The sequence below is a fragment of the Mytilus trossulus genome, chromosome 14, assembly GCF_036588685.1.
Source record: "Mytilus trossulus isolate FHL-02 chromosome 14, PNRI_Mtr1.1.1.hap1, whole genome shotgun sequence".
Lineage (NCBI taxonomy): Eukaryota > Metazoa > Mollusca > Bivalvia > Mytilida > Mytilidae > Mytilus > Mytilus trossulus.
The window spans coordinates 43,695,609-43,718,329 of NC_086386.1; the positions used below are offsets into that span (position 1 = coordinate 43,695,609).

General features: G+C 33.2%; 1 protein-coding gene across 1 annotated transcript; it reads right to left on the reverse strand.

Moving 5' to 3' along the window:
* Nucleotides 1-639: 639 nt before the first annotated feature.
* LOC134697385 (E3 ubiquitin-protein ligase RNF168-like) lies at nucleotides 640-19,425 on the reverse strand. Its single transcript, XM_063559640.1, has 5 exons — nucleotides 18,591-19,425; nucleotides 16,749-16,844; nucleotides 5,985-6,218; nucleotides 4,923-5,082; nucleotides 640-2,295 (listed from the first exon to the last, which is right to left on the reverse strand). The coding sequence occupies exons 1-5, from the start codon at nucleotides 19,074-19,076 to the stop codon at nucleotides 692-694; spliced, it is 2,580 nt and encodes an 859-aa protein (XP_063415710.1). The 5' UTR covers nucleotides 19,077-19,425; the 3' UTR covers nucleotides 640-691.
* Between the last annotated feature and the right edge of the window lie 3,296 nt (nucleotides 19,426-22,721).

Below are 22,721 nucleotides of genomic sequence, written 5' to 3' on the forward strand. Positions count from 1 at the left end.
TATCGCTATTTTGTGCAATTTTCCTTTGATGTTTTTTTGTGATCATTTTCATATCATGCTTCTCACTTGATATGGAAAAATTATTGCTAGAAACTAAGGAGCCACGTGACGTTGCTAACGAATTGACATTGAAATTGACAACGTCGTCACAGGTAAAATAGCGATAAACAGATTATCATTGGTCATCTCAACTCGATTGCTTTTCTCACTTTCGCTGTACCAGCTCAAGCGAGAAAATCAATCTCGTTGAGATAATCAACGATTATCTATAAATATATCATATTATAGTCATGATAGTAGATGAGATCTATGTGGATAAATTAACTGATATATATCATATAACAGCAGACGAGATCTTTGTTGATAACTTAACTGATATTTTATAATAGCAGAAGAGATCTATGTGGAGGTCCTTTACATGCTAACTAGTTAGCCTCTTAACAGAATGGAATTGTAAGAGTACTTCAATACTGATCGATTGATTATTGCTTACTTACTTTCAGTGGCAAACATTTCATGCACATTAAAAATAAGAGCACTTACTTAAATTAAATATCTATGCAGCAAGCAGAAGGATTATTAAAATATTTTGGCACAATTGCAAGTAGTTAATTAATATGTAAATCAAGGATTTGACAAATATTGCATGCAATCTAAATCTTAAAATAATTCACAAATTCAAAATACAATGTTATCTAGATATTTTTTTCTTTGGTCTAACTGTTCGTCTAGCTCCAGAATTTGGAGAACTAGATCTATTCTGTGTTGCTGGAGAGAAATCTCTAGCTGATATAGTTGGCAGATTTGCTGTTCTAAAATTACAATTTGACTGTGTTGGAAGATTGGCATTTCCCGTACTAAATCTCCTATCTACACGAACATTTACATTGTTGGGAGGGGGGATATTGTTGGTATTTGATGGTATATTAGTATCATCTCGGACACCTCGACAGACTGTTTCCATTGACTTTATTATAGTATCCACTCCTACTTCTCCCTCGTCCGACACCATTGCCATGAGTGTTGCAGTATTTACAACAGAGTTATTGTTCTTATTACCATATTCTGCTTTCGGCTTCCTAGGAAGACCTCGGTTGGGTAGGCCAGTATTTGTCCCTGAGGCAACAGAAGAAGACTGAGGGATAAAATCTGCAGTACTTGGGACAGGAAAAGCTTTAGATACATTATCATAAGTCTCTAGCCCAGGAGACGAGTACCCTGCAGCATCGGCCCCTGACGTTACTTTAGGAACAACAAAACCAACGTTAGATTTCGGTATGTGCATGGAAGTAGTAGTTGTCCTTGGCTGAACATTAGAAACTTTACTTTGTGATGGAGGAATAAATCTTTGAGAAGCTTCAGATGAACACGGAGGTGCAGTTATCATTTTCTGCTCACCAGTTGGAGTTGATGGTATGACTGCAGATGAAAACCAAGATGTCGTGGTCACTGGATTTGGTGTGATAACATTTTGTTTATAACTTGAAACTACATTTCCAGGGACAACAGGCTCTGATGCAGCACGAACTCCTCTCGGTATAGGCACAAAGTTTGAGGCAGAGTTTATACTAACAGAAGTAGGAGCTATTCTAAATGAAGCAGACGACACATTTGAAAATGATGGTTGAGAATATGTGGATGATGTTGGTTTTGTAGATGTATTAGTTGATACAGGAGGAATATTAGGAACTACAATATTTGGTTGAATATTGTCCTGTTCTGAAAGACTTCTTTGACTAGGATCCAAATATCTTGGTTTTTGTTTTTTAGTCATAGTTGACCTGGTGACAGTTCCTTCATTAAATGTCATAGAACTAGGTGATTGTGTAAAAGATATTGGCGGAGTTTTAGGAAGGTCTTCTCTAGATGACTGTCTAAATGACTGTGACATTTGAGGATGGCGTTCATTTTCTCTGGATGACTGTCTTAATGACTGTGCTGAATTAGAAAGGTATTCATTTTCTCCAGATGACTGTCTAAATGACTGTGTGGTTTGTGGATGAGGGTCACCTTCTCTGGATGACTGTCTAACTGACTGTGTCGTATTAGAAAGGCATTCGTCTTCTCTTGATGACTGTCTAAATGACTGTGATGTTTGAGGATGGCAATCATCGTCTCTAGATGACTGTCTGGATGACTGTGTGAATGACTGTGACGTTTGAGGATGGTTATCATCTTCTCTGGATGACTGTCTAGATGACTGTGTTGTTCTCGAAAGGCATTCATCCTCTCGTGATGACTGTCGAGATGACTGTGTAGATGAGGGTCCTGACGAAATTTCATCTGGCCTGGTACCTTAAACAGAAATTAGTAATCTGACATCTCATACAACATTTATCAACAGATATCAAATCAAAAATGAAATATTATTTTTCCCTCTTTAAGGTGGTACCAAACACTTTCACTAAAATTAATTTGGCTCGTTGAATTTTCATAAAATTTTGTCAAAGTCAATTAACAAAAATATAAAAGTTATAAAAATTTTGAACCAACCATTTTGTCAGAAAAATTACACTGGTTATATAGCAGTTTGACAAACACCAATTTGGTCATTGAGAAGCTTAATATTCCTTTTACAACACAACATAATTAAAATGTTTAACTAACTTTACAGAGTTATCTCCCTGTAGTGATAGGTATCACCTTAATTGAGTTTGAAAATAAAAAGTAATTATATAAGTTTTATGCCCGCTGAGTTCATATACATGCACATATCTTATTTTGAAAACAATAAAATGGCATAACCATGATATATCTAGAACAAATCTAATTAAATTAAGACAGAGGTTGCATTTATAAGTGGCAAGATTGTTTTAATAACTAACAGATTTGATGAAAATGTTTGGTTTCATTAACACGAGCTTCCTTTTCCAATTTGTAATTCTAGCAATATCATATTGGACATCTAGTCCAGTCAAACTAAGATTTAACCTCAAAATAATTGCAACAGAAAATGTTTAAGTTCTAATCTATAGCATTAAGCCCTTAACATACACAGAAAAAAAAGTCCCATTAAATCTAACTAAAGGAAAACTCAAAATCAGCATTTCAAATTTCCTATGGAATTTAATATTGAAAGGGGAGATAACTCTGCAAAAATGAGTCTTTTTTGGTCAGTTTTTGGTTGATTTTCTTGAAATTAATGCAAACTATGATACCTCGATGGGATTATAAGTTGGTATTTGACTAAATTATATAATCTTCTGCTCATGAATTGTACAAAATCAAAGTGTTATGGGTAGTTTTATTTTTATGTGCATTTTTCATTTAAGAAATTGCAAATTTGAAGCTTTGTGACCATTTTGAAGAAAAAAATATGTGAAAATTTGGTATGTTTATATTTTTTCAGCACCTTACTTGTCTAAAGAAACTTTAAACCACAAAAAGAAAATACATGCTTAATAATTTTTATTAAATTTGAGATTCTTTACCTTGAAATTTTGAAAAAATCAATAAATGGTCAACTAAGGAACTACGAAATCTAGATTTTAGCTTAGTTTTTTGTTATTCTCTAAAGACGTCTTTAAAATCAAGAATCAATACGTTCTGGTGATAACAAAGCGGTAAAGTGATATTTTTGTATCAATTTTTATTGATATTTCTGCCTTATTTGCAAGAGTTATATCCCTTTTCAATGCAAATCTCAATAGGAATTTTAAATGGTGATTTTTTTAGTCTACCTTAAGTTAGATTTTATGGGACTTTTTTCTGTGTATATTTGGAGTATAATGCTTAAGATTAAGATTAAAACTTTAAAATCTTCTGTTGCAATTCAGGTTAGGGTCAAATTTATGCTAGATTGACTGGACTAATCTAATCATTGGAAATTTGACAAATTGAAGCATGGCAGTTTCAAAGTCTTCTATCTTAGAAATTCATAAAAAATTTTCAATGAGTTTTTGAATAATTATAAGCGACCTTTTCATTTCAATAAATTTCAGATTTGTGACTCAAAGAGTAGTTCTGCTTTATATGTGACTTGGCTATTTTGTTCACAAATCTCTGCTATACTTAAATAGATATAAACAAAAACTTTAAACAAGTTTTTTTTCCCCTTATTGACAAGCTCCCTAATGATTTTGACAGTTTTTACAGATTTTTTTTTATAAACACTTTTGGAACAAGTTCATTTTTGCTTTATCTCAAATTAACTTTACTGTTCTAAAGCAAGATTAATTGTATTGTTCTTTACGCATGATCAAGTATATGAATATCTTTGTCCTTAGGTTTTTGGATAATAGTGGTTGTCGTTTGTTTATGTGTAATATATTTGTTTTTCATTAATTTTGTTTACATAAATAAGGACGTTAGTTTTCTCGTTTGAATTGTTTTACATTGTCTTATCGGAGCCTTTTATAACTGACTATGCGGTATGGGCTTTGCTCATTGTTGAAGGCTGTACAGTGACCTATAGTTGTTTATGTCTGTGTCATTTTGGTCTTTTGTGGATAGTTGTCTCAGTGGCAATCATACCACATCTTCTTTTTTATATTATTGGCAATGATACCACATCTCCTACTGTGGATTTATTTATTTTCGTGGGTATCAATTAGCTTTGATTGAGAAAAACTTGGATATATGGATATTTGATTTTGTGGTTTTACCAATCCAGAGACGGATTTAGAAGGGAGCCCCCCCCCCCTTTTTGGGAAAAAATTTGGTTGCTTATGTAGGGAATCGCTGAAGCGTGACTGGAGTGGGCCCCCTCTTAAGCAGTCAGTGGGCCCCCACTTATAAAAATTTATAGATCCACCAGTGCAATCTCTGTATTCAAAGTCTAAAGAAAATCTGTTAATATTGACAATTGGAATTCCTAGTTCTTCTGTTACCACAAAACCAATGAAAATTGTTATCCAAAGAATAATAAAGAATCCACAGTACTATTATTTTTTTTGCAGTTAAAAATAATATCATTTAATTACCACCAGACTTTTTCCACTGTAGTTGCTGTATACTTTGTAACGTGCCTTCTTTGTCTATCTCCCAAACAGGCATATCGACTGTTGGCATATCCTTGGTACTAAACATCACCATATCAAAACATAATAAACTGTTTAACTGTCTCTCTGATTCCTTCATTAACTGAAACATGGTTTTTAATAAATAGTTAGTAATAAGATCATCTAAAAAATCAATTGTGATAAATTATTTGATTTAAACATTTTTTTTTAATGCTCAAGGAAGACAGAATTTTTCTGATGAAAGATGCAAATGGGGTTCAAACTAACAACTTCAGTGTTGACTGGCTAGTGATTACAGTAGTAACTACTTTGACCATTCAGCCACCGAGCCCCTTGTCTTCTTTTAAATACTGTTTTGAACTTTAAATGTGCTGACACGTTATAAATTGTCTCATTGTCAGTCATTCACATGATTGCTATTTAACTCCATCATTTTAACTTTGTCATTCTGTTGTTTTATAATCTGTGTAATCAAAAATGAGGCCCATTCTTTTCTTCATTTTCTTTGGTCCATCATTTGTCATAGGTTATTAATCTGACTTTGCATGAAATACTTGCCACTGGATGTTCAGTCAATCATAATCAACAAATCAATGTATGTATATGTTATGTAATTGCTGCCTGTGTATCTTCTAATTAAGGTGGTACCTAACACTACAGGGAGACAACTCTGTAAAATCAGCTTAACGTTTTAATTATGTTGTGTTGTTAAGAGAATATCATGAATATTAAGCCTCTCAATGATTAAAATAAGTGTTTGTCAAACTGCTATATAACCAGTGTAATTTTTCTGATAAAATTTTTGAAATTTTTATATTTTTGTCAATGGGTCAAAGTAAATTGTCAAAATTTTAAGAAAATTAAACAAGCCAAATTTATTTTAGTCAAAGTGTTGGGTTCCACCTTAACTGACCTCAAATCAAATTAAAATTTTTTGATATACATGTACAACTGTTATATTAAACTATAAGAACATGTATAAAGTGTTTTATGTTGGGTTTTTTCATACTCATAATTAGATACCTTAATTCTAAGACCTGTATCTTTAGCTGTTTTTATACCATTCAGTCGTTTCAGATGATCTTCCACTGTTTTACTAAGTTGTTTATGTTTTCTTAATTGTTCATCTATTGGTCTTTTAATTGATTTTATATCATTCTGAAGTTGGCGTAGTAATTCTTGATGTTGACCTTTTAATGACTGGATTAGTCCAGAAATCTGACCTTCGAGCTGGCTTTTAATACTTTCTTCATTGGCCTGAAAACATGGTACATGTAAATAATAAAATAAAAAAATTAAAACTAGAGGCTCTCAAGAGCCTGTGTTGCTCACCTTGGTTTAAGTGCATATTAAACAAAGGAAACAGATAAATTCATCAAAGAATTGTGTTTGGTGATGGTGATGTGTTTGTAGATCATACTTTACTGATCATTCTTGTTACATACAATTTTCTCTATCTGTAATGAACTTGGCCCTTTAGTTACAGAGGAAAACACTTTGTAAAAACTTACTAAAATTAACCCAATTAATGAAAATTATTAAAAAATGACTATAAATGGTAATAACTCCTTAAGGGGTCAACTGACCATTTTGGGAATGTTGACTTATTTGTAGATATTAATTTGCTGAACAATATTGCTGTTTACAATTTATCTCTATTTATAATAGTATTCAAGATAATAACCAACAAGAGGCTGTCACAACGACAGTAAACCGGATTTATTAGCATTTATTTGTGTCCTGGCAATATCACAAGAACCATTACTGATGATTGGTGAAAGTGAAAATTGTCAATATCAAATTTGACCTCTTTTTTGTCATCAGTATCAACATATTAAAATTTGAAAAGCTTAGATTGAATGGTTTGTGAGTAAATGCAACAACGTGAATGGAAACACCTTTTTACGATCTTTCAATAACCATAACTCCTGAACGGTAAAAGTGAAAATCATCATTATTGAACTTGACCTCTATTTTGTCATCAGTAACAACATATTAAAATTTGAAAAGCTTTGGTTGAATGGTTCATGAGAAAATGCACGGACACGACTGGAAACACCATTTTTCAATCTTTCAAGAACCATAACTCCTGAACGGTTAAAGTCAAAATCGTCGTTATTGAACTTGACCTCCATTTTGTCACCAGTAACAACATATTAAAATTTGGGAAACTTTGGTAGAACAGTTCATGCGTAAATGCACGGACACAACTGGAAACGCCATTTTTCAATCTTTCAAGAACCATAACTCCTGAACGGTAAAAGTCAAAATCGTCATTATTGAACTTGACCTCCATTTTGTCACCAGTAACAACATATTAAAATTTGGGAAGCTTTGGTGGAACTGTTCATGCGTAAATGCACGGACACGACTGGAAACGCCATTTTTCAATCTTTCAAGAACCATAACTCCTGAACGGTAAAAGTCAAAATGGCCATTATTGAACTTGACCTTCATTTAGTTGTCAGTAACAACATATTAAAATTTTAAAAGCTTTGGTTGAACGGTTCTTGAGTTGATGCACGGACAACATTTGATTGCCACCCGCCCGCCCGCCCGCCTGCCCTGCCGCCCGCCCGCCAAGCATCCCCAATTTAATAACCGACATTTTTGTCACAAAAATCCGGTTAAAAACAGCTAAATTTCTTTAAAAATTACCAATTGGAGGGCAGCAACCCAACAACCAGTTGTCCAATTCATCTGAAAATTTCAGGGCAAATAGATATTTACTAGATAAACAAGTTAACCCTTGTAAGATTTGCTTTAAATGCTTTGGTTTTAGAGTTATAAGCCACAATCTACATTTTACCCCTATGTTTTATTTTTAGCCATGGCGACCATCTTGGTTGGTTGGCCGGCCGACACAATTTTTAAACTAAATACCCTGATAATGGTTTTGGCTCAGTTTCGTTAAATTTGGTCCAGTAGTTTCAGAGGAAAGATCTTTATAAAAGACAACAAAAATTTATGAAAAATTGGTAAAAAATGACTATTAAGGGCAATAACTCCTTAAGGGGTCAACTAACTATTTTGATCATGTTGACTTATTTGTAGATCTTACTTTGCTGAACATAATTGCTGTTTATAGTTTATCTCTCTATCTATAATAATTTTCAAGATAATAACTGAAAAAGGACAAAATTTCCTTAAAATTACCAATTCAGGGGCAGCAACCCAACAACCCATTGTCTGATTCATCTGAAAATATTAGGGCAGATAGATCTTAACCTATTAAACAATTTTACCCCAGTCAGATTTGCTTTAAATGATTTGGTTTTAGAGTTATAAGCCAAAATATACATTTTACCCCTATGTTCTATTTTTAGCCATGGTGGCCATCTTGGGTATTTTGGCGGGTCACCGGACACAATTTTTAAACTAGATACCGCAATGATGATTGCGGCCAAGTTAAGTTAAATTTGGCCCAGTAGTTTCAGAGGAGAAGATTTTTGTAAAAGTTAACGACGACGGACACAGGACGTCCCAGTGATGGGAAAAGCTCATTAGGTGAGCTAAAAAGGTAAAGGAACATTCAAAGATAATTTCAGGCGCGGATCCAGAGGGGGGGGGAAGAGGTTCCAGGGGTTTGAACCCCCCTTTTTTTGGACGATCAATGAATTTGAATGGGGACATATAATTGGAACCCCCCTTTTATCCTGGGTTAGGACCCCCCCCCCCTTTAAAATGGCTGGATCCGCCCCTGAATTTTGAGGTTTTCATTAATGCAAATAACATGAATAAGTTACTATGAGTCTACCATTTGAAGAGAAAAAGAACCTTTACTATCTGACCATCAAAAATATGATATTTTGCATTTGACATATTGTTATTCTAGAAAAAAGAGGATAAACATCGAGCATGTCAATCAATACAACATCTGGTTGCATACTATTTTAGTACAATATGGGAAATTCCTGCTGCAAGAAGAATAGTTGCCTCAGAGATAAGAAAGATTCATATAAGACTGACAATGACGGATCTCCTGCACCTAAAGGTCATCATATCATGCATATAGTTCATAGACTTGTTGACGTTTTGTAGTATAATGTATATGTTGTATGTGCTTATGGTTAACAGTTGGTAAACACAAAATGTTACATCTTAGTGTTGAAGATTATCATTATTGTAGTTAAACACAAAGTGTAACATGAATTTCAATGTCATCAAGTGTACTGTAGTATCCTTATATTATTGTAGTGTATTAATGAATTATAATATTTAATAGCTATATATAAATCATATTTCTAAATAAACACCTAAGTCACTCCCACCTGTGGAGATAAATAGGCTAATTACTGTAAGATAAACAAATAAATTTCACATCTTATAATTTGATTATTTACTTAATATTTCTATTCCTGATGTGCATGTATCTATATATATATACTAAAACTGTTATAACACATCTAAGAAATGAAAACAAAATAAGTTAATATACAGGGCTCACAATACTTCAGAATCATAGGGAGAAGTGACTTCTCTTTCTGAAACTGATAGGGAGAAGTGCTCCTTTACGCGCTGCGCTACAATATTTGGATTTTTCTATAGTATAAAGGGGCATATGTACATAATCATGATAATGTACTTTTTATATTGTTCAATTCATATCTGAGTATACAATAACAGTAACAGTTCAAATTCAAAGTTGGTGAAGTTTAGGTTTTTGTGAGAAATTACCAACTAAATATCTAGCACTAAAAAGATTATTTTTTATGTCAAAAAGGTAAAGAAATTAATATGATATATATTAATTATAATTTAATTAAAATCTATCTATGTATGCATATGAAATTCAGTGTTTCTCATCAAAAAATATATGCAAAGGTAAGCTGGGCCATAATAAATTGCATAAGTCTCAGAGTTAAAACAATATTTTGAAACAATTCATATAAATTATATGGAATTAAATAATACACTAATCAATTAGATGTAACCAAAAGTCTGTTAATGTGTGCGGAGTGAATAATTTTCCCTTTTGGGGTTTATATTCTTCTGTGAGCTGTTCATCTACATGTATGCCTCCGTAGTTAGTATTGTAAAAGTATGGATTTATGTCATAGCTGGTCCGGTTCTGATCCATAGTTGAAAATGGTCAATGGCAGACTAATGCAAGAAAATTTAGAAAAATTTCTTAAGTCATGCCTATAATACTAAGTAAAACCACTGGGCTTAGGTTTGCTAACACTGTTTACCAGTCAAAGTCATCCATAAATTTTAAAAACAAAACTTTAATGCTAATTTGTCTTTTTAAATTTCTGGAATTATTTTTATCATACAAGGTAACCAATATCAATTACTCAAGGGACATAACTCCAGGTTTTGTTTTTTTCTTTAGTCCCAAGTCAGGAGCCTCTGGCCTTTGATAGTCTTGTATGATTTTTAATTTTAGTTTCTTGTGTATAATTAGTTAAGTATGACGTCCATTATCACTGTACTAGTCTGCATATTTTTAGGGGCCAGCTGAAGGACATCTACGGGTGCGGGAGTTTCTTGCAACATTGAAGACCTGTTGGTTGTCTTCCTCTGTTGTCTGCTCTATGGTCGGGTGGTTGTCGCTTTGACACATTCACCATTTCCTTTCTCAATTTTAAACTTAATTCAGAAAAGCTATGTCATGTATGTATATATGATGTAATGTTAATTCCTAAGTAAATGTAATGTCAGAGTATATCTGATCTATAGGCATCTGTATAGATAGTTTTAAGTTCTACAAGATAATGATGCAATTACTAATTAAGCATGAGAATATGTCTGAAAGATAACACAAATTTTCTGTGTAACTAACAATACACATGGAAAATTAATTGGCAATTTAAAGTTTATTGAGGTGAAGTTTACATGTGTATGTCCACATGAAAACTTTATGGTTTATTCAGGAAAAAAATTGTAAATTGAAATCAATAATTGGGCATTTATGAAAATATGTCACATAATATTAATAACAGCGTTAAACTCGATCAATAAACATGATAAACTGAAACAAACTGGAATCAGCCAGAACATTTTTGTTTGGTATTAACACATCTTTCAGTATTATTAGCTATTTCTTGGTCAGTTATGGTGGCCGAAAGAATCCTGAGTGCCCACAGAGAGTAGACCTTCATTAGGAAAACTGTCAATCCTTTTCAATCAAGATTTGGGTAAAACACAAAGTTCTGCTATGTGCAGGGTTAATGTTTAAACTCATAACTTCATTGTTGACAGGCTAAGAGATAGAGAATTTGATCTACCTAGACCACCAAGGTCCCTCCTCATATTATACCTTAGAGAAAGGGTTTATTTTGGTATTACATGTACATTTTTATGCATACAAGTTTACAAGCAGCTATAGCATTTTTGCAGAAAAATGGTAAAGTCTCTGTCATGGCGAGATAAAAACCAAACATTGTAGCTCCCCAAGGGAACATGCACTTCTCCCTCTCAGTTTCAAAAAGAGAAGTCACTTTTCCCTATGATTTTGAAGTATAGTGATCATGTTTCCTGTTTTGTTGAAAATTTAGAAAGAAATATTTTTGTTTATTATATATTGTGAAATTGGTTTCTCACTTCAACAGCTGAGTTGAAAATACAACCAGGTGCTCCACAGGGTGCAGCTATATACGACCCCAGTGGTCGAACCCTGAACAGTTGGGGCAAATTTGGTCACAATATTCAAGCTTGATACTGTCTGAATTTGGATTGTGATCAAATTTTTTAAATAATATGGGTTTTTGTCACAAAATTAATCTGGTCAAAGATCTTACAAATCTATTGCACAATACTGTGCAATTGAATATTTCTTCTTGAAACTTTTCAAAATTTGAAATTTGAAAAATTTGTAAAAAAAGGAATCCCTTCAAATAAACAGCTGCGCCATGAGCGCATGATACGCCCGACGTCTTGTGTGGAAGTTTCATGCAATAATCATAAATAGTTTCTGAGAAAGTTTTAAGCAATAACCATATATTGTTTTTGAGATACGGCGGGACATGTGAAACCCCCAACCCTGTTTTTTTTTTACAAAAAACTAAATATCACTAAAATAAAATTTTGAATCAAAACCAAAAAGTATACAGATCTTTAGATTAATATAACAAAGTGTGTAAAGTTTTAAGCAATAATCATAAATTATTTTTGAGATACGGCGCGACATGTAAAAAAAACCTCCCCTGTTTAACAAAATACTCAATAACTCCAAAATAAAGTTTTTAATCATCACCAAAAAGTATACAGATCTTAAGATTAATATAACAAAGAAGTGTGTAAAGTTTTAAGCAATAATCATAAATTGTTTTTGAGTTACAGCACAACATGTAAAAAAACCTCCCCCTTTTTTACAAAATACTCAATAACTCAAAAATGAAATTTTGAATCATCACCAAAAAGTATATAGATCTTTAGATTAATATAACAAAGACATGTGTAAAGTTTTAAGCAATAATCATAAATCGTTTTTGAGATATGGTGCGACATGTAAAAAAACCCTCCCCCTTTTTTTACAAAATACTCAATAACTCAAAAATAAAATTTTGAATCATCACCAAAAAGTATACAGATATTAAGATTAATATAACTAAGAAGTGTTTAAATTTTTTAGCCATAATCAAGAATCGTTTTTGAGATACGGTGCGACATGTGAAAAAAACACACCCCTGTTTTAGTTACAAAGTGCCGTAACTCAAAAAGTTTTAATCTTATTTTCACCAAAAAGTATACAGATCATTTGACCATCATAAGAAACAACTATGTTAAGTTTCATGAAATTTGGATAAGTCGTTCTCAAGTTACAGTACATGTTTACGCCGGACAGACAGACGGACGGACGGACAGACAGACGGACAGACAGACGGACGGACACCGGACATTTGTATACCATAGTACGTCCCGTCAAAATTTTGACAGGCGTATAAAAATGGTAAACCCCCCCCCCACCACCACCACTTTTTGAAACCCCCATTGGAGCAATAACCCTTAAACTCAATCCCATGCATTCTTTTGTAGTATTGAACCTTGTAGTACAATTTCAGAGAGATCCATACACTTAAACACAAGTTATTGTCATGATTGTTTGGAAACTAGAAACATGCTTCTTTTTGGCCCTTTTTAGGCCCTTAAATCCTACATATTTCAAGCATAGCCCAAAACTTAATCCCAGCCTCCCCTTTGTTATATGGTACATTGTGGTACAATATCAGAGACATCCATACATTTACACACAAGTTATTGTCTGGAAACTAGAAAAATGCTTGTTTTGGCCCTTAATTCCTTAACTTTGGCCCCATAACCATGATAACCCTGAAAATGAATCCAAACCTTCTACTTGTGGTTTTAAACATTGCAATATAATTTCAGAGCAATTGAAGTACTTGTACACAAATTATTATCCTGTAACTAGAACAATGCTTTTTTGGGCCCCTAATTCCTAAAAGGTTGAGACCATCTTCCCCAAAAATTAATCCCAACCTTCATTTTGTGGTATTGAACCTTCTGAAAAAAATTCATAAAGATCTATTTGCCTAAACTGAAGTTATTATCGGGAAACCAATGTGTCTTCGGACGACGACGACACAGACGACAACATCATGCCATTATACGATCCCAAAATTTTTTTGGGGTCATATAACTAGAGGCTCTAAAGAGCCTGTGTCGCTCACCTTGGTCTATGTGAATATTAAACAAAGGACGCAGATGGATTCATGACAAAATTGTGTTTTAGTGATGGTGATGTGTTTGTATATCTTAATTTACTGAACCTTCTAGCTGCTTACAATTATCAATATCTATAATTAACTTGGCCCAGTAGTTTCAGAGGAGAAGATTGTTGTAAAATATTACTAAGATTTACAAAACTAGAGGCTCTCAAGAGCCTGTGTCGCTCACCTGTTACTGTATTTACTGATGTTGGTCATCTTGGTTGGTAGGTGGGGTCATTAGACACTTTTTTTAAATAGATACCATAGTGATGATTGTGGCCACGTTTAGTTTAATATGGCCCATAGTTTTAGAAAAGAAGATTTTTGTACAAGTTACAAAAATGACGATAATTTGTTCAAAATTGACTATAAAGGGCAATAACTCCTTAAGGGGTACTCTTACAATTTTAATCATGTTGACTTATTTGTAGATCCTTCTTTGCTGAACAAAATTGCTGTTTACAGTTCTCTATCTATAATAGTATTCAAGATAATAACCAAAAACTGCAAAATTTCCTTAAAATTACCAGTTTTAGGGCAGCAACCCAATAACGAGTTGTCAGATTCATCTGAAAATTTGCGAGGGGATAGATCTTATTCTGATGGACATTTAAATCTTGAAAGATTTGCCCTAAATAACTTAGTTTTAAAGATATAAATCAAAAACTGCATTTTACCACTATGTTCTAATTTTAGCCATGTCGGCCATTTTGTTTGGTAGGCGGTGTCATCAGACACATTTTTCAAACTATATACCACAATGATAATTATCGCCAAGTTTGGTTTAATTTGGCCATGTAGTTTCAGAGAAGAAGATTTTTGTACAAGTTACAAAAAGTGACGAAAATTTGTTAAAAATTGACTATAAAGGGCAATAACTCCTTAAGGGGTTGACTGACAATTTTGGTCATGTTGACTTATTTGTAGGTTTTACTTTGCTGAACATTATTGCTCTTTACAGTTTATCTCTATCTATAATAGTATTCAAGATAATAACCAAAAACTGCAAAATTTCCTTAAAATAACCAATTAAGGGGCAGCAACCTAACAACGGGTTGTCCGATTCATCTGAAAATTCTAGGGCAGATAGATCTTGACCTGATGAACAATTTACCCCATGTCAGATTTGCTCTAAATGTTTTGGTTTCAAAGATATAAGCCAAAATATACATTTTACCCCTGTGTTCTATTTTTAGCCATGGCGGCCATCTTGGTTGGATGGCCAGGTCACCGGACACATTTTTTAAACTAGATACCCCAAGGATGATTGTGGCCAAGTTTGGTAAAATTTGGCCCAGTAGTTTCAGAGGAGAAGATTTTTGTAAAAGTTTACGGACGACGGACGACGGACGCAGGACGACGGACGACGGACGCCAAGTGATGAGAAAAGCTCACTTGACCTTTCAGGTCAGGTGGGCTAAAAATGGTTAAAACTTGACTGTAAAGGGCAATAACTCCTAAAGGGGTCAAACGACCATTTCGGTCATGTTGACTTATTTGTAAATCTTACTTTGCTGAACATTATTGCTGTTTACAGTTGATCTCTATCTATAATAAAATTCAAGATAATAACCAAAAACAGCAAAATTTCCTTAAAATAACCAATTCAGGGGCAACAACCCAACAACAGGTTGTCCGATTCATCTGAATATTTCAGGGCATATATATCTTGACCTGATGAACTATTTAGCCCATGTCAGATTTGCTCTAAATGCTTTGGTTTTTGAGTTATAAGCCAAAAACTGCATTTTACACCTATGTTCTATTTTTAGCTGTGGCGGCCATCTTGGTTGATTGGGAGGGCCACGCCACACATTTTTTAAACTAGATAACCCAATGATGATTGTGGCCAAGTTTGGTTTAATTTGGCCCAGTAGTTTCAGAGGAGAAGATTTTTGTAAAAGATTACAAAATTTACGAAAAATTGGTAAAAAATGACTATTAAGGGCAATAACTCCTTAAGGGGTCAACTGACCATTTTGATCATGTTGACTTATTTTTAGATCTTTTTTAGCTGAACAATATTGCTGTTTACAGTTTATCTCTATCTATAATAATTTTCAAGATAATGAGCGAAAACGGACAAAATTTCCTTAAAATTACCAATTCAGGGGCAGCAACCCAACAACAGGTTGTCCGATTCATCTGAAAATTTCAGGGCAGATAGATCTTGACCTGATAAACAATTTTACCCCATGTCAGGTTTGCTCTAAATGCTTTGGTTTTTGAGTTATAAGCCAAAAACGGCATTTTACCCCTATGCTCTATTTTTAGCCATGGCGGCCATCTTGGTTGGTTTGGTGGGTCACGCCACACATTTTTTAAACTAGATACCCCAATGATGATTGTGGCCAAGTTTGGTTTAATTTGGCCCAGTAGATTCAGAGGAGAAGATTTTTGTAAAAGTTAACGACAACGGACGACGACGGACGACGGACGCCAAGTGATGAGAAAAGCTCACTTGGCCCTTCGGGCCAGGTGAGCTAAAAAGGAGCAAGAAGAATAAAATGAAAGAAAAAGGCATAACTGTTACCTTGTATTGAGACAGGTTGTGTACATTTATAAATGGTTTACATGGTTTAACCCCAAAACAAGTGACAAGGTAAATGTTTGTGCACATTTATGTATCTACACCTTGTGTTGTTCATTGCAGATGGATATTTTCCTGGAGCAGAGTTTGTTGTTGGTGTGAAAAAATGTTGGTAATTCTACAATCCTTTAATGTACTAGATCCTTATTTATGCATCTGTTTAGGTCTTATATCATGTATATAAGACAGTTAAAATCCTCACTTTGTATTTTTATATTTGCATATCATGACTTTGAACTATGCATTTTAGTTTTACAGAGCAGATTAAAGTTGGCATACATTTGTAGGTCAAACTTGGTGTTGAATTATTTCTGCAAAAATGTTCAAAATTAGACAAACAATTATATTTTCTGATCATGTTGATATTACAAATCAATAATTCTTACGGGGAAAGGAGGGGCACTAAATGGCCAGTCATGCTTCATTGATTCATTTGTAATCAACCAAATTTTTCCCATACCCCCCCCCCCCACCAAAATCAACCTATGTAATCTGTCTGCATGGCCAGCATGGGATATATTTTACCTTGATTTGTTCCACCATATCCTGAAGCAGCTGTATTTCATCATGGACTGGGACAACCTTTCTTTTTATTTCAGAAATGGCATTAGATATTTTCATCTGAAAAGTACGAATTAATAAATTACCTAATAACATCAAATTAAACTGAACATGCTGAAACAATGATTAATCAGCATCTGCAAAGAAAAAATAATGTAGTGCATTTACTTGAAAATATGTTGCATCCTATATAAACGTGCAACTTATATATATACATGTTGAAGAACGTACTTTGACCTGTAATATGCATTTTATCCCCCTGCACCTACATTGTACATGTACATTTTGTACATGTACAAAATTTAGGCTAGAGGGACATTACATATGTACATGTAAGCTAAGTGTTACCCTTGGCCATCTGTACTTTCAACCATCTGTATGTATGTCCCAAAATTAAACAATGTGTATTTAGTTGAGGCAAACTATAGTAAAAGAACAGAAATCAATTCAAAGCGTGTTGAAGACCGTACTTTGACCTTTAATGGTTTACTTTTTACCGAATGTGACTTGGATAGCTACATTTTTTTTGTACAAGACTTGTCTCATTTGCACTCATACCACATCTTTTTTTTATCTACATGTACATGTATACACAATTATATATTTAAATAATAATGTATTTTGATTGACACAATCATAGACCATGATTTATAAAAAGTACATCTATATTTTGGATATTACATATACATTCATCAAAAAAAACAAAAAAATGGAGAATGTGTCCATAAGACATGTAAGACACAGATGATGCTACGCTTGCATATAAAGTTATAAAGAGATATACAGGTAACTAGCTATATAAAGAGATCTGTAAAAGAGAACACCCCCAATTTGAACTTGAACTGTATTTTATGGTACAAAATGTAGTTTACATGTACATGTACATGTATATATACATGTGTACATGTCAAGCATGTAAGCAATGTGTATTAAGTTGAGGCAAACCAAAGTTAAACAACAGAACCAATTTTGGGATGTAAGTACATATGCTTGAGTGTACGGATGGACACTGGTAACACTTGACATGCTTAAGCCCTCCCCCCCCCCCCTTTCCCCTCGCCTAATGGCAAGGCAACAAAAATGCAAGACATGGGTAAATTCGGGTCGTTAACAAAGTCATTAACTCGCCAGGTAAAATTTTGTACATTGAAAACGGAATTTATCTTCTTTCTTTTACCAAATTAAACATGTTAAAGGAAGATTGATATTGACAGTCAACAAATGAAAATGAAAATTTTGACATAGAAAAATGTTGGCGCAAAAAATATTGCCAGCAGCCGTACTTTGTTGCCAGATGAAATACACATGTTAACACCAAATATAGGGTTTGTTCCCAACCTGATTTAAATTAAATACATGTACATGTATAGCAACAACATGATCACCGACACCATGCTCTTGGTAGCATGTTGAATCAATGCAGCTTGGACAATAGATAGAAATAAGGCAGTTGCTTAATTCTCAAGTATTGTTGATGCATGATATTTTATCTGTACTTCAAAGTGATAACATACATATTTTCCTCTGAAATAGGTTATTTTTCTAACTATTTTACTAAAGTAATCGAAATGTAATCGAAAAGTAATCGATGATTACATCTAAATTTTTGCTGTAATCGATTAAATTACGATTACATGTAATCGTAAATGTCTTCGATTACAGATTACTGTCGATTACTTGAAAAAATGTAATCAATTACAATCGATTACGATTACAGATTACGATTACCCCATCCCTGATGTTGATGCATTTTGTACATGAATAAAGCCCTTGGGAGAACACAGACTAATCTATCAATGATATTACCTGATATTGGTCTGCTTGTTCTTTGATTGGGACACATTTATGAATTGTGCCTGATGATTTGTCTGTCACACAGTCACATGACCTACATACAGCCCTGTTACATGTCAGACAGTACAATGACATCGGCTCAGAATTGTGCAGAAGACAGGGACTGTCAGAAACTGAAGAATCAAGTTTCCATGCTGCATCATTAGATGCTAATGGTTCGTCTTTTCTGTGAAGAGCAATGATATTCTCCAGAATTCTATTTACTGTTAAAGATTCAACACCACGATCTAATTCAATAGGTCGTTGACACAATGGACAATCCAGGTGATACTTCAGACGATGTCTTGGTAGCTGTCCATAAATATTTGGTCTACTATTCACAGAGAGTATCCCCTCTATACATTTCCTACAGAAATTATGAGTACATGGCAACATTAGAGGTTTGTCAAAATATTCTAAACACACTCCACACATCAGTTCTGCTTCCATATCAGACATGTTACGAATAATAACAATTATCAATATTTCCTGTGATTATACCGGTAAGTTTCTTACCGTTAACCGCGAAGCTACCACTAGTGGCACTTCGAAACTCAGCACTAGCAGAAGGAAGAATAAAAATTTAGGCCATTTATCGAAACACTGTGTTCATTTTTAGTGCACAGAAGCAACTTTACTACTGCACTGTTTGGGAAGATTCCAAGTTTGTGAACTTTTTACGTCATTCCATAACGTTACACCAAAGAAAGCAGTTATCTATCAATCAACATTTTCTGTCAGTTTGTCTTCCTAAACTAATTAACATTGATTAATCAAATTAACACAGAAATGTTATTAATATAAACGTTTGAATGACTGCGTTGTCACGGTTGGTATCAAAACCCGAAAAGCTTTATTAAAAAAAGTACAACAACAACGTACTGTCAGCAATTTGTCAGCAGTCGTCTATAACGTATTATCTTATTTTTGTATGAATAGTGTTAGTAATTTGCACAAACTATAATGTATCATTGATTTTAAATCACAGGGCTTATTATACTTCTGTATTACGGCATAAAGTTAGCCCGGCGAGGAATTTGCATGATGTAAAACTTTCCGAAGTTCTGAGACTACTATAACACAAAATTGACGTTATATAGTTATAGTAGTTTCATAGTTCTTCAATCGTTTTAAAGTAGATTAGGCCTAGACTAAGTCTAGTTTTATACAATGAACATATATAGAGCTCACAAGTTCATTGTTATGCATATTTACTATAGTTTATATATGATATCTTATATCATTGCTTTTTAAAGATTTCTCTCAAATAAATAATTCATTAAATAACTTCTTTATAAACCTATATCAACAATAGTCCCAGCCTATCAGATCCTATAGTTAAGTTATTTTTAAATAAAGGACTTTCAATCATCCAGGATTTATGATATCGTAATTAGAAATCTATGAAATAGCGTATATAAGCTATTATATACAAGATATCTTATAAGTTATATGATTGATTTATCAGTTATCTTTTTAGCTTTTAAAAGTGTGGACATAGATGAGTGTGGATAGTATGTTTAGATGTTTGACAGTGTCTTATGACAAAAGAAATTCTATGTTTTTCCTATATGGTGTTATTAACTGTCAGCGGTTGAACGATGAAAACCAATCTGAGCATTAGGAGTGTTATTTGTTAATTTATTTATTTTTATGTTGAAGACGGGCATGGAGGAGACAGTAATTACATTAGTTACCAAATGATTATGATAGAATATGTTCTACATCTTTGATTTTTGATACATTTTGTAGCTATAAGAGCAACACATAATAGGTTCTTTTTTCACGTTTTTTTTCTTAATGGGAGATGACATCTTGTTTTGAGAAAATGATACAAGGAGCCTGTGATTCAGCGGTTGCTGTTTGTTTATGTGTTACGTATTAGTTTTTTGTTTACTTTTTCAATAAAAATAAGGACATTATTTTTCTCGTTTGAATTGTTTTACATTGTCATTTCGGGGCCTTTTATCCTTTTTTAATTGCAAACATTTTTGTGGTTGTATAAAAAAATGTTGAACATGTACAATGAAATATAGTTTTAGAAATCGATAAGACTAGAGTAGATAGGTCTTATAATCCCCCCCCCCCCCACATAATTGAAGGACCATTTACACTCAGGACCGATCCATCAGCAGGCAGTACAGATGCATTTTAAAAAACAACCTAGCATCATATTGCTAGTAGCGGGAGTAGCTTTGTTCGGTAAATTTTTTATTTTTTTTTATAAAATGTTTGGTTCAAATCAAAATAGAATGCTTTTATCTCCCTAATACTTACATTGTACATAGAGGTGATACTACTTTGACATGTTTGACAAATCCTTGTTCATGAGAGTTGTCCTTCAAATCTTTATTTCACAAAGAAAGAATTGCATAACAATGAACTGAGCTCAAAACAAAGTACTTTAATAATACACTTAGACAAAGAGCTAAATCCAGTGATATACTTTGTACTACAGGTCCTTCATGAACATGTTCCACCTAAATAATATCTCAATAACATTCCATACTACATGGTTGGATTCAGAAGTCCTGAAAAAGACAAGATTTTTTTTATCGTATTTTAAGTATATATGCACAGGTTAAAACTTTCTTGTGGTATAATCATTCAGTATATAGCAACTATCAATTTGATTCATGCACATATTGATATAGGTTGAGTGCCCCTCTGTTGGAAAAAAGAAACACACCTCCACCTAATTTTAGTAAACTGACGAAGAAACAGTCAAATCTATAAATTGCTACCTAAGACTTGTCATTGTCTTTTTACCATTGCCACTGAATAAGATTCCATATCTACAACCAATAAAATTAAATATCACTCTAATAGACTAAGCATTGAAATCCCAGTTTTCTAAAATGGTAGCTATAGTAGCTTATATGATAACATAGATACCTATGGCTACTACATCTAATCTATGATGGTAACTTTATAAGTTTATATGAAAAAATCAGTATATATAAGATATCTTATATGGTTTGTAAGATACATTTTAAGTTACAATTATAAACAAGCCAAGTTATCTTTTTAATTAAATAGATATCTAAATTTAGTTGAAGATATTTTTATAACCACATTCTATCCCATCGAACTTGAGATAAAATATGATACACCAGATACGGTAAGTCTTCCTATCATTTTGACTAACACATAGCAATTGACAATGGGTGTCGGTTGAAAACAAAACTTTACGACAAAAGAGCAAATAGCAACATTTCAGCAGCAGCAGTACACGAAGTATGTAATTCCAAATTCCGATATTCTCTAGCTTGTTTTTCTCATAACGATTTTCTTGATAGAGGGTTTATACTTCACAAGGAAACTTTTAAATCAAGAGTTCCATATGGTTAAGTTAAAATCAACCCTTCGTAAATTTAACGGGTTTGTAATAACATGAATAACATAACGGATTTCACACGTGGAGTAGGATAGGCTTACCCTTCCAGAGCACCTGAGATCATCCACAGTTTTTGATGGGGCTCGTGATGCTTAGTCTTTAATTTTATATGCTGTTTAACTGTTGTGTACTATTGTTGGTCTGTTTGTCTTTTTTCAGCCATGGCGTTGTCAGTATATTTGCGACTTATGAGTTTGAGTTTCAAGTCCTCTGGTATCTGTTGTCCATATTATATTAAACTGCAACCAAGTAATCCATGATTCTTCTGTGTTTGCTTTCGATACAAGTAGGAAAGTGTCATTTACACAAATGTTTCATGCCTATGGTCAATAAGGTATCACCCCTTGTGTCAGTTGCCTTTAGGAAGCAATAATATACTTTAATTTTTGCTGCTGACACAGAATGAGTCATAGACATGCTTAACTTTTAATTTCTTTTTTGCTACTTACTATATGTTTAATTGATCCAACTTATTGTGTACTTTCATTTTTTTTTAATAAGGCAGTTAGTTTTCTCATTTTAATTGTTTTACATTGTAACCATTCATATACAATAAAGTAAGATATCACATTACTTTGGTGTTGTAGGAAGTTGTCATTTTGTCTCATCTAAAATGTATAGGTGCTTCATGATCTGAATACTTCATTTGTTATATTTCACTTACTACGACAGGCACTACATTAACAAGCATTAGTGCCAAAATTGGT

What these genes read in the sequence shown, in the direction of transcription:
- LOC134697385 (XM_063559640.1), bottom strand. Translation starts at nt 19,076, where the DNA reads ATGTCTGATATGGAAGCAGAACTGATGTGTGGAGTGTGTTTAGAATAT. An exon ending in AACAAGCAGACCAATATCAG is followed by an intron (nt 16,845 to 18,590) that starts GTAATATCATTG and finishes CGTACTTTTCAG; the next exon opens with ATGAAAATATCTAATGCCAT. An exon ending in ATACAGGTCTTAGAATTAAG is followed by an intron (nt 5,083 to 5,984) that starts GTATCTAATTAT and finishes ACCATGTTTCAG; the next exon opens with TTAATGAAGGAATCAGAGAG.